Source organism: Cyrtonyx montezumae, unplaced genomic scaffold (genome assembly GCF_038088225.1).
Source record: "Cyrtonyx montezumae isolate F1298 unplaced genomic scaffold, pur_monq_1.0 scaffold_2, whole genome shotgun sequence".
Taxonomy (NCBI): Eukaryota; Metazoa; Chordata; class Aves; order Galliformes; family Odontophoridae; genus Cyrtonyx; species Cyrtonyx montezumae.
The window spans coordinates 59,614,000-59,627,193 of record NW_027071936.1 but is presented as its reverse complement, the minus strand read 5'-3'; the positions used below and the strand labels follow the sequence as shown (position 1 = coordinate 59,627,193).

General features: G+C 46.9%; 1 protein-coding gene across 1 annotated transcript; it reads left to right on the top strand.

Moving 5' to 3' along the window:
• Positions 1-2,540: 2,540 nt before the first annotated feature.
• On the top strand, positions 2,541-3,011 carry LOC136048508 (histone H2A-beta, sperm-like). Its single transcript, XM_065736155.1, has one exon. It carries the CDS (start codon positions 2,541-2,543, stop codon positions 3,009-3,011), a length of 471 nt encoding a protein of 156 aa, XP_065592227.1.
• The last annotated feature ends 10,183 nt before the right edge of the window (positions 3,012-13,194 follow it).

The following is a 13,194-nucleotide window of genomic DNA, read 5'->3' as shown; positions in this document are numbered from 1 at the left end:
GTCCGATAATGGAACTCATTTCAAAAATTCTCTTGTGGATATCTGGGCCAAAGAACACGGCATTGAATGGATCTACCATATCCTCTACCATGCACCAGCTGCTGGTAAGATTGAGTGCAACAATGGGTTGTTAAAAACCACGTTGAGAGCAATGGGTAGCGGGACATTCAAGCACTGGGAGAAGCATCTAGCAGAAGCCACCTGGTTGGTCAACACTAGGTGATCAGTCAACCGAGAGGGTCCTACACAGTCCAGCTCCCTACAGACCATAGAGGGAGATAAAGTCCCTGTGGTACATGTAAGGAGCATGTTGGGAAAAACAGTGTGGGTCCTTCCAGCCTCTGGAAAGGGCAGACCCCTCCGTGGAACAGTTTTTGCGCAGGGACCTGGGTGCACCTGGTGGGTAATGGATAAAAATGGGGACGTCCAGTGTGTCCAACAAGGGAATTCGATATTGGGGGAATGCAGTCTGTAATTACATGTATATGTATGTATATATATATGTTTCTATGTAACTTACGTTATTACTGTTTTGGTTATGTATAGATGTGCGTTAAGAATGATGTGATGATGTGGAATAAGGGGTGGAATGTTGTGGTTTTGTGGTTTTGATGCCGGTATTCCACATCAGAGAATCATGCAACAGTGAAGGAGTTAATGCTGTGGGAGCAGCAGAGGGGCAGAGCTCCGCACTGCATCCCGGGCGGTGCTCTGCCTGGGCGCCTTCCTCTGGGCTGCTGTGGAGGTTCAGCACGTGTGCTTCCCCTGCAGTTTCCTCCTTAACGTAAGCGCACAGCTTTTGGTTTGGAAATTTTATCTCTCAAATGTTCAATTTTATTATATTTAGTAAAGTTACTGTTTCCACCACCCCCCCCCACCCCCCTCCCGGAGCGCGGCCCTGCTCGGGCGCACTGACGCAGTTTCTTTTTCTCTCCTCTCTCCTTCTCGGTTTCCCTTGGGTTACTGTCACGGATAACACTGTGACAATAGCTCAGAATTCTTGGGACTTATGAATGCCGTGTGGTGGATTTTGGCTCAAAGTATGGAGTCAGAGCGCTCATGTAAATTCTGCAGTCCAGCATAGAATGGTTTGGATTGGAACAGTTCTCAAGTTCAACAAGTTTTAACCCCACTACTATGGAAGGGACAACTTCTGCTAGACCAGGTTGCATAGGACCCAATCCAATTTTGCCTTTAACGCTCCCAGGGATGGGGCATCCACAGACTCTCTAGCAACCTCTACAAGTATCGTACTGAGAATTTCTTCCTGATATCTAATCTAAATCTACCTTCTTTTAGCTTAAAACTCTTTTTCAATCACTATACTCCCTGATGAAGCATCCTGCCTTATCTTCTCTGTAGGCTCCCTTTAGGTACTGAAGGGCAGCAAGGAGGTGTTTTGGAATGTTCTGTTCTCCAAGCTGAACAAGTCCAGCTCTCTGTCCCTCTTTATAAGAGAGGTGCTCTGTCTTCTTGGCTTCCTCTGGACTTTTTCCACCAGGTTGATGACCTTCTTATGTTGTAGGCCTCAGAGCTAAACCCATTACTGAAAGTGGGCATCTCATGAGTGTAGGGCAAAGAGAGAGACCCACCTCCCTCAAACTGTGAGCTCCAGGTGAGGTATAAGAACAAGCCACCCAGAGAAGTGGTAGAGTCACTATCCATGGAAGTGTTGAAGAAAAGCATAGACGTGACATTGAGGAATTTGGTTTAGTGGGTATGGTGATGATGGGCTGCACAGGGAGGTGGTGGAGTCACTGTCCCAGGAGGAATTCAAGAAATATTTATACGTTGTGCTGAGAGACATAGTTTAGTGGGAAATACTTGTGATAAGTGGATGGTTGGACTGGATAATCTTAGAGGCCTTTTACAACCTTGGTGATTCTATCTGGTTGGTCTAGATGATTGTAGTGACCTTTTCCAATCATAACGATTCTATTATTTTGCACCTCTTTTGATGCAGCCCAACTGCATTAACTGTACAATTGGCTTTCTGTGATAGAAATTATCAGGCTGATACGACTTTCCTTCTTGGTGTGGCTGGGTTACACTAATGCAGCTGTATACAGTAATCAGTGTGAGTAGGTGCTGGAGGTGAGAGACCTGTGCTTCATAGCTTCAACTCTGTGGAGTCATATGCTGGAAAAGCCTCTGCAATGAGAAAATGGGAGGCGTTGGATGCAGAGGCCAGCCCTGAGCTCATTGCAAGTGCTGGACTGATGTCACAAGCAGGGAGGTGAGGTCACAGAGGAAGTCCTTTCCTATTGGTCCCGTCATACAAGGATTAAGCTGGTTCCCACTGGGCTGGTGACCAAAACATCTCAGTCTGCGGAGAAGGCCTGAGCTGTAGCCATTCTTCAGAGAAGCTCAGCTGGGGCGGAGAGGTCCTTGCCTGAGCATGTGGGGCTGCCCAACCACAGACACCTCTGGATCGAGCTGGTAGGGGCAGAGCAGACAGAAAACACCAGCAAGGGCCAGCAAATACATCAAGAGCAGGCAGAAAAGGCAGGAAGGGGCACAGAAAGATCAGCCTGTGAAGCATGGAGATTCCTATGGAAGCAAGCAGCATGCTTAGAACAGATGAGGTCTGCAGTATGCTTGAGCAGGAGAGGGAGCTTGAAGCAATGTGCTCTGAGGAGCCCTCCATGGCCCAGGAAGTGAAGGCCAAAAGGAGTCGCTTGTCCCGCTCCTCCCGGGCTGGGCTGCTCTTCCCTGTGAGCCGCATAGACAGGCAGCTTCGCAGAGGCATGTTTGCGAGACGCTTTGGAGCCAGTGCCCCTGTCTACCTGGCTGCTGTGCTGCAGTGGGTGACATGCAAGACCATGGACATGGCTGCTAAGATTTCCAAGAAGCACAACAAGCTGCTCATCTCTCCATCTCACTTGAAGATGTCTGTGAAGAAGAGCGGTGTATTCAAGCGCCTACTGGGAAGTGGGCCCAAGCACCGTGGCAAGTCTGTCCCCGAAAGCCAGCCTGAGGCCTCACCCTCTAAAAGAAGACCAAGACAATGAAGAGAAGCCACAGGCAACAGAATGCATCTTCCCCATGCCACTTCTGCTTTCACTGTCGAGTGAATGCAGAAACTTCTGTCCCATATTGGCATGGGGGGGTGTCTCATTTCCCAAATTATTTGCTGTTGTGTCTAGCAGTTCAATAAAAACCTCTGCGGCACTATATTGTTCTGTAATGTGACTTGCAGGTGTTAGGCAGCAATGTAGGGAGAGTGAGGCCAAGGGACAGCAATTGCCTGTCACCCCAGGGGGAGGAGGCACTCCCTCAGTGGCCTGACTTGTTCAACAGTGACACCCAGCCATGTCACAGTGAGGAAGACCCTGCAGCAGGTTTGCTCAGGAACCCTGACTGCCGCCGTCTGGGGCCTTCTTGCTGCTTTACCTTTCCTGTCCAAATGGCTCCTGTACAGGAGCCTAAGCATGACTACAGAGAGAGAGAGAAGGAAGGGGGGAGGGAGAGAGAGAGGGAGGGAGGAAGACGTCAGCAAACAGTCCCACAACCGCTGCAGTGATCACTCCTACCACAGCAATACAAATGCCCATTCTCTCCCGCACATCACCCAACACTCCTGAAACTCCCAAAGCCCAGGTCTAGCACAACCAAGTACAACTGGCTTTCCCAGCTTTGCCTAAATTTCCGGGGCACACAGCCAGACACAAAAGCCTGAAATCATGATGATCACCCATGAAAACCAGACAGAGGCCACCAAACTCCCTGTAGTAGCTGAAAAAGCATTAGGGCATGAGCACAGTAACCACAGTAACTAATGACCAAGCTTACACAGTAACTCGTGGTTAGGCTTGACTAAGCATAGCCAATAGTAGGAGGTAGAAGAAGAACATGTGTCGATACGGGGTTGGTAGAAAAGTTAGGGACAGACCTAAGAGGCGTAGCCATGGAAGAAGATAGAAGCAGATGTACGGGACAATAATAGCGGAACTTTTGCCACACCATGTTGGTGCAGTTTCTTTACGTCAGGCAGCACCAGCACCGTATAGTTCCCAGACTTGTCGGAGCGCCGACAAATGGTGCCCCGTGTGAGGTTCAGGCACGCGTGTCGGTGCTGGCTGCTTGCTGACAGGCTGCGACACGGACGCAGGAGCCCTCCGTGGTGAAGCAGTGGAGGAGCCTGGTGGGGGCTGGCCACCCTCTGGGGCTTAGGATCCGACAGTGAGCCTCCAGTTCTCGTGGGTGCGAGGGACCGGGGAAGGCGGCGGGGGAGCGGAATGTCCCAGGTGCCGCGATGGAAAGAATCCGTGATTAAGGTATTGCTTCAACTTTGTAAAAAGTTCCGTGATAAATATGCGCCTTCAAAGAAGGAGATTGCAGCTGTTTTAACGCTGCTTCAGAAAGAAGGGTTACTGACCTCCTTAATGGAGATCTATGAACCCGACAAATGGGATCTTTTAACAACAACTTTGTCTCGGCATACCATGACTACGCAGAAGGCAGCTGATCTTAAAACATGGGGGTTGATTTTGGGGGAAGAGCCCTTAAAGCGGCTCGAGATGAGAGACAGATCGCTCTGGCTGCGCGCGTTTTGTTAGGATTCGGAGACTCAGATGAGAGTACAGGGGGGTGTACAGTGGGATGTACAGGGGGGTCGGGCAGGGGAGGTTGTTCTGTTCCTGCAGACTCCAAGATGGCGCCGGAGCCCTGTGCCCCTCCCTGGGAACCACCAGATAAGAACAAAGAAGTTTGCTCCTTATCACATACGCCGGGACGACGGCATGCGGAAGTCTCATGCGGCCCGCTTCTCGGGAATGCGGGCCTGTCGCTGTATCCTTCCTTGTGTGACTTTTGCCAGGGGGAGGATCTCGTACGGGGAGGGGCTGAGGGGGCTGAGCAGCGGCCGCCCCCTGCCCCTGCGCTGCCCGCTGTGACTCCACCTGAGCACATTGCTCAATGGGGGCAGACAGGAAAGATAATTAGGAAGGTATTCAATTAATAGAAGAATAAACAAGAACTAAGGTAGCATAAAATCAAGATGTCAAGAACAAAATTAATCTAGGCACCTAGGGACCAGAGGAGAGAAATGTGCTAATTTTCTACACACCAATGCTAGTGACCTGTACAATAAAAGGAATCGGAATGTCCTTATGAACATAAATTCGAACTTCTGGGAAAGGATAAAGCCTGGTGAGGAGATCTGCCTGACTAGAATATTAAAATCTCAACTTATTACCTGCTTAGGACTAAATGGAAAGTAAAATGGTATTCTATGTCAAAAAATATTGTTTGTTTGAATTACTGCCAGCTTGGAAGCAAATGTCTCATTAATCTTTACAAACCAATATCCTAACAGGACGTAGCACCATACACCACAACTTGGGGACAAGCTGTTGGGCTCTAAAAATATTTATCAACAAACTGCAAAAATCTGTCACGGGGAACTTCAGCCTGCGTTCTCTATGCTGACACTTAAAACATAGAAAATATGAGGGAATTTGACTTTTGGAAGCTAATTCTGAATTCAAAAGTGCTACCTCTGTCATAATGGGATTCTGTATCTGATGCCATCTTGACAATTTGAGGGGAGTTGATTACATAGCTCAGAATTCTTGGGACTTATGAATGCCATGTGGCGGATTTTGGCTCAAAGTATGGAGTCAGAGCGCTCATGTAAATTCTGCAGTCCAGCATTGAATGGTTTGGATTGGAAAATTTCTCAAGTCAACAAGTTTTAACCCCACTACTATGGAAGGGACAACTTCTGCTAGACCAGGTTGCATAGGACCCAATCCAATTTTGCCTTTAACGCTCCCAGGGATGGGGCATCCACAGACTCTCTAGCAACCTCTACAAGTATCGTACTGAGAATTTCTTCCTGATATCTAATCTAAATCTACCTTCTTTTAGCTTAAAACTCTTGTTCAATCATTATGCTCCCTGATGAAGCATCCCTCCTTATCTTCTCTGTAGGCTCCCTTTAGGTACTGAAGGGCAGCAAGGAGGTGTTTTGGAATGTTCTGTTCTCCAAGCTGAACAAGTCCAGCTCTCTGTCCCTCTTTATAAGAGAGGTGCTCTGTCCTCTTGGCTTCCTCTGGACTTTTTCCACCAGGTTGATGACCTTCTTATGTTGTAGGCCTCAGAGCTAAACCCAGTACTGAAGGTGGGCATCTCATGAGTGTAGGGCAAAGAGAGAGACCCACTTCCCTCAAACTGTGAGCTCCAGGTGAGGTATAAGAACAAGCCACCCAGAGAAGTGGTAGAGTCACTATCCATGGAAGTGTTGAAGAAAAGCATAGACGTGACATTGAGGAGTTTGGTTTAGTGTGTGTGGGAATACAAAAAGTATATTCATAGCTGCAGCTGTGGAACAGGATAAACAGCATGAGAAAGGAGGGCTGAGAACCAAGGACACTTCCAGAAGAAGAGGAAAACAAGTTCAAGTCAGCTGTGTGATGGCAGGCCCTAGTTGGAGGAAGAGTGCATGGCTTGGGAAGATTCTCAGCCCTGATTGGATCATCGCCTGTATGCACTGTTAAGGACTGTTTTGGGAAGTTACATTGTTGATATGTAAAGGCGGGTGGGAACGTTACAAGAGAGAACTTGTGAAAGTATATAAGGGATGTTAAAATCTGTAATAAATGATTTGGATCGTTCGCATCTGAGTCCGTGCCCGAGACACGGCAAATGGCGCCCACGCGTTGTGCAAATCAAGCCGTGGCTGAGCGAGCCCGGTCCGGGAGTGTCGCCCGACTGAACTTCAGAGAGATTGTTTCGCGCGCGCCCGCACCATTCTGCAGGACAGAAGGTGAGCAGTCGGGAACTATGGGGAGTTCACTAACGAAGAAGCAACAAGTAAATCTCAAAGTACTACGGTTAGTTTTAAACTTCCAGGGTCAGCCTGTATCTAATTCGGAACTAGCTACTTTTCTTAACTGGATAAGCAAAAATGTCCCCGAATTTCCAAAAACTGGGTTCTCTCTTGATGGAGAACTCTGGGACAAAATTGGCACAAAACTCTGGGAGGCTTCTGTTACTAAAGACAGAACGGCTGCCAAACTTCTACCTGCTTGGCACCAAATAATGGAAGGGCTTAAACAGATTCGACAAGGAAGAAGTTCTTCCGGCTATTCTCTGTCGCCCTCCTTCCCACCCCCGCCTCTGCCTTCCGATTCGGGAAGCAGCCCCTGCCCGGACCCGATCCGCGGCTCCGACCCCCCCCCGCGACCGGGTAGAAGAGAAATCGCAATCTCCCCCCGCGCTCCCGCCCTCCCCCACGCGTCCGTCGTTCATCTCCGCTCCGCCCTCCGCTCCGCCTCCGACGCTCGCCGCGCTCCCGCCCTATGTTCCGCCCTCGTCGCTCGTCGCGCCGCTCCAGCCCTCCGCTCCGCCCCCGATGGTCGCCGCTACTCTGCCGCCTTCAGCTCCGGTTACGTCGTTTACTGCTGCTGCTCCGCAGCCTGCCTGTAACTTGGTAAAAAATGAGGACGAACCAGAACCAGAGGATCTTTCAGATCCTGGTTCAGTAGATACAGACGACAAATCGAACATTTTCCCCCCTGATGATAATTTGAAGGGAGTGGGAAACAAACATTTTTCTACAGCATACTATGGTGCTTTAGAGCAGTGCAGAAAAGAAGCAATATTACGGGGTGATGCTGATACGTTGCAAGCCTTTCCTGTGTTGTATCATGCAAATCAGCCCCCCCAGTGGGACTCCCTGCCTTACGAGGCAGTGAAGGAACTAAGGAAGTCAGTGAGAGATTATGGAATTCAGTCTCCCTTTACATATCATCTTTTGACTGCAATTGGTGACAGTTACGTTATGACCCCTCACGACTGGAAAATTTTGTTACGAACAATTCTGTCTCCCATGCAATACACCGTGTTTATGACAGAGTATCGGGAACTGGCTACCATCCAGACTATGAATAATCTGAATAACCTTAATCACATTGGCATAGAGGAACTCATGGGGGAGGGTGTCTGGGCAATACCTCAGGCTCAGGCACAGATGGACAGGCAATGCTTTGAACAAGTTAAGACTTTGGTGTTGCGTGCTATCCGTCAGATACCTGACACTAATTCATCTAACACATCATTTACATCAATTAGGCAGGAGGCTGCCGAGCCCTACATAAAATTTCTTGACCGTTTACAAAATACGCTAGAGAGACAAGTAGAAAATCAAGCTGCCCAGGAGGCTTTGCTTAAGCAATTAGCAATAGAAAATGCAAATGCAGACTGTAGAAAGGTCCTACAATCCTTAAAGAATGCAGATCCATCCATTACTGACATGAATAAGGCCTGTCAAGATGTAGGGACAGAAAGCTATAAAATGGCATCGCTAGCAGACACCCTGGCAGCCTGACTTAGTGCAGGGACAGCTCAAAAAATAAAGTGCTACAACTGTGGGGAACCTGGTCATGTACAAAGGGACTGTAAAAAGCCTAAAAAAGCAGATAAAAATGCTTCTGCTCTTCCTACTCGACCCTGTCCCCGGTGCGGGAAGGGGCTACACTGGGCGAGAGACTGCCGATCTAAGCCCCCTGTTGCTGCACGGCCCTGCTATCTCCCGGGAAACGGGAAGAAGAGCACGAGACCGCGCGCTATGACAGTAAATACGGTCCCAAATTGGCCGGCCGCTGCCTGGCCAGTGCACTCAGACCAGCCACTGCTGGCAGCGCAGGAGTGGATTTGCGCCCGTCCCCAAGGGGGCCCCTTACCCCCTTGGGGACGGGCGCAGTGCCCTTCTGATAGGACGTTCTTCTGTTACACGGATGGGACTTTTTGTTTTACCAGGAGTTATAGATGCTGATCACACTGGGGAAATTAAGATAATGGCATGGACACCCTCCCCCCCATGCTTTATCCCCAAAGGCCAAAAAATAGCACAATTAATCCCTTTTCATTCTATGACTAAACCTGGTATTGGGGATCGAATTGGGGGATTTGGAAGCACGGACAAGCCTGCTGTGCTATGGACTACACAAGTATCAGAAAACAAACCATTATTATCATGTCTAGTAAATGGCAGGCAGTTATTAGGCCTAGTGGATACCGGAGCTGATGTTACCATCATTAAGTCAAGTGACTGTCCCTCTGAATGGCCGCTAAAATACCTTAGTTCTGCTATTGTAGGAGTTGGGGGCTTACAGCAGCCCAAACAAAGTGCCCGAATTTTATCTTTTGAAGGGCCTGATGGTCGCATTGCTCACACTGCTCCTTACATCTTGCCAGTTCCCTATACTCTGTGGGGTCGTGATCTTTTAAGTCAATGGAGCATGATTTTGCAAACAAATTTTCAATAAGGGCCATTGATTGGCAGCAACCTATACCCCTAGTTTGGAAAACAGAACAACCAATCTGGGTAGATCAATGGCCCTTAACAAAGGAAAAGTTGCTGCATTTACATGAGCTAGTTCAAGAACAACTGGCTGCTGGTCACATAGTGCCTACCACCAGCCCTTGGAATACTCCAGTGTCTGTTATCCTCAAGAAGAGTGGAAAATGGGGGCTTCTACAGGACCTGCGTGCTGTCAATGCGGTAATTGAGCCCATGGGGGCATTGCAGCCTGGTCTCCCTTCACCTTCAATGTTACCATCGAATTGGCCTATAGCAGTCATTGACTTAAAAGACTGTTTTTTTACCATTTCGCTTCATCCAAAAGACGCACCACGATTTGCTTTCTCAGTGCCCTCCATCAACCAACAAAGCCCTGCTCAGCGCTATCACTGGACTGTGTTACCACAAGGAATGCTTAATAGTCCAACGATATGTCAACTGACTGTAGCAAATGCATTACAACCAGTACGAAAAGCTAGACCCCACGTCCTTATTTATCATTACATGGACGATATATTAATAGCAGCAGAACGAGAAGAGAGTCTAAAGGACACTTTAGTGCTTGTAAGGCAGGCAGTTCAATCTGTTGGCTTACAAATAGCAGAAGAAAAGGTGCAACTGAGTTCTCCATGGATATATTTAGGATGGAAAATTACATCTCACACCATTCAGCCACAAATCCTCAAAATAATACCTCACGTACAGACATTGAATGATCTGCAAAAGTTGTTAGGAACCATCAACTGGTTACGACCGCTTTTGGGTATTACTACTCAAGAGTTGCACCCTCTGTTCCAGCTACTCAAAGGAGACCCGGATTTAACCTCTAAAAGACAGTTAACATCACAAGCGTTACAGTGCTTAGACTCTGTAATAACATCACTGCAACATCGATATTGCCATCGTGTTTGTTTATCACTACCAGTATCTCTTGTAATAATATCAAATACGTATCAGCCATATAGCCTGTTATGTCAGTGGGATACCTCAAGAAAAGATCCTCTCATTATCCTGGAATGGATATTCTTACCACATACCTTTTCAAAAACCATTACATCACGGGTAGAGATGTTTGCAATGCTAATACAGCGAGGTCGTCATCGTTTACAAATTTTACGAGCTCTTGACCCTGATTGCATCTACATACCTGCTACTAAAAAAGATTTAGATTGGTTGCTTGCACAGTCACTCACTTTACAAACTGCTATGGCAGGCTATAGAGGACAGATCTCCACCCATCCCCCCAAACATCAGTTACTGCATAATTTGAGTGATCTGTCCCTTTGTCCTAATATTTTACTTTCACATGTTCCAATACCTAATGCTGTTACTGTATTTACAGATGGCTCCGGCAAGACACATCGAGCAGTGGTTCTCTGGCGCGCGACTGCTACACAGTGGCAGTCAGATGTACATATTGTTAATGGATCACCTCAAGTTGTAGAACTCGCTGCCGTAGCCCGAGCTTTTCAACTTTTTTCAAATCAAAAGCTTAATATAATAACTGATTCTTTGTACGTTACAGGTATCATTCAGCAGATTGAAGGATCTTTTCTTAAGGAAGTTAACAACCCTGCTTTGTTTGCGCAGCTCAAGCGAGTTTTACATTATGTCTCTCACCGTACGCTCCTTTATTTTATTATGCATATTTGATCACACACTACATTGCCTGGTCCTATAGCTGAGGGCAACCGTAAGGCTGATCAAGCCACTGTCGCCTTTGCTACACCTCAATTGTTCCAGCAAGCGCGACTCCCTCATCAATTTTTTCATCAGAATAGGAGAGCTTTACAAAAACAATTTCAACTAACAGCAGATCAGGCCCGTAATGTTATTCTAACATGCCCAGACTGCCAGGCAATTGCCCCTTTGCCTCAAATTGGGACAAATCCCCGTGGCACAGCGCCTCTTCAACTGTGGCAGACAGATGTTACTCATGTTCCCGAATTTGGCCGTCTAAAATTTGTCCATGTAACAATAGATACTCATTCTTCATACATATTTGCCACAGCACATACAGATGAACGCAGTCGCGATGCCTGTAAACACTGGTTATCTGCCTATGCTGCTATGGGAATCCCACATACTATAAAAACAGATAATGGGCCTGCGTACACTTCTAAGGCCACTCGAACTTTCCTCCAAGAATGGGGCATTAAACATATTACAGGCATTCCTCATTCTCCCACCGGACAAGCTATCATTGAGCGTGCTCATCAAACACTGAAATCCATTCTTAATAAACAAAAAAGGGGGAATACGGGAGATACACCATAAGAAAGATTATGTAAAGCTTTGCTTGTGCTGAATTTTTTGAATCGTGATCACACAGATAGAACTCGTGTGGACCATCATTTTGGGGCCTCCCCAATGCTCAAGGAACGGCCAATGGTTAACGTTTGGAATATGGCCACAGGGCATTGGGAAGGTCCCTTACCACTGATAACTTGGGGTCGTGGATATGCTTGTGTTTCCACAGGGACTGGTCCTACATGGGTTCCAGCACGATATGTTAGGCCTCATCTCAAGGCAGAAAATAGCATCCAGCCTTTCTGATTACTGGGATTATGTGCTTCTTCTATTTTAGTGGTAGATCGAGTGTGAAGAATTATTAGGCATTGTCTAGGTTGTTGTGTGCTTTTTCTGTTTTAGTAGTAGATCAAGTGTGAATAAGACAGGATTTGATGTTGCCAACGCTGGAGTTTATGGAAATAGCACTTTTAATGTGCGGTTATGATGTTATTAGCCCATCAATTAGCCTTTTTTCTAATTTGCAAAGACAAAAATCTGGAAAAGAATCCTAGGCAAAGGGATGATTTTGTGTTTTAGAATGATCAACTCTTTTTCAATTCGCTAATCAAAATAGTTTTTTATAACCATGCATCATTTGAGACAAAGGCATATGCTAAGAGAGATAACCTTGATAGTTTATTCTGTTTTGCAAGCAGGTGTTCCACTTGGGCTCCGCATCATGCACTGCCCACGTGGATTCGGTGTACAAATGGAAAAAACTCTGCAGACCCTGAGGAGAGTAGGAGCAGGGGAGATTCTGTGGTGGATGGGAGAGGAAAAGTGCACCTTGAAGCAGGGGACGCCCTGCTGGCACTGCCTATCGCGTTCACCGCTGGCATGTTCCTTTTCTCTCTTCTTTCTGGTGGTTTGCCATTTCTCAAGGGTCAATAGCTAATAATGTGTTTGCTTAGGGAGTTTCTGCTTCTTGCTTATCTAAAATGAATGTCTGCATGTGTGTAAGTGTGTGTATGTTGGCTAAAACCCTAACCATCTGTTGCTCTGAATACACAATTTGCTTGCTTCTGCTCTTGAGATGTCTTGTCTCTCAGATCCAGGATACCCTGAAACAGCACCACTCAAGCTTCAGCCACAATCACCAAGTTAGGATGTTAGCTGGCAAAGGAAAGCAATACCCCTAGTGATACTCTAGCAGGCCTACCCACTGATGTTGATTCCATTTGACATGCAACTTTATATCTTCCAATCAGTTACTGGTACACAAAGAATGGGTCCCTCAGGGATTCTTTTCCAGGTTGCAGGAACCTAAAGCCATGGGAGAAAGGTGTGTTTGTTCACTTCTTATTACGTTTAAGAATATTTCTTGTCCTTACGATATGATAACCTTGTCTCTTTCCTTACAATCAGCGTCTTATTAATTGAAGCCTTGATTAAATTGTGATAGCCTAAATGCATTCAGAAATACTGTTACAGAGTGTTATTCATTTGTAGTATGTTAATAGTTTGCTAATAAATAAAAAAGGGGGAATTGTGGGAATACAAAAAGTATATTTAGAGCTGCAGCTGTGGAACAGGATAAACAGCATGAGAAAGGAGGGCTGAGAATCAAGGACACTTCCAGAAGAAGAGGAAAACAA

Coding starts and splice junctions, on each gene's coding strand:
- LOC136048508 (XM_065736155.1), top strand. CDS start 2,541: ATGGAGATTCCTATGGAAGCAAGCAGCATGCTTAGAACAGATGAGGTC.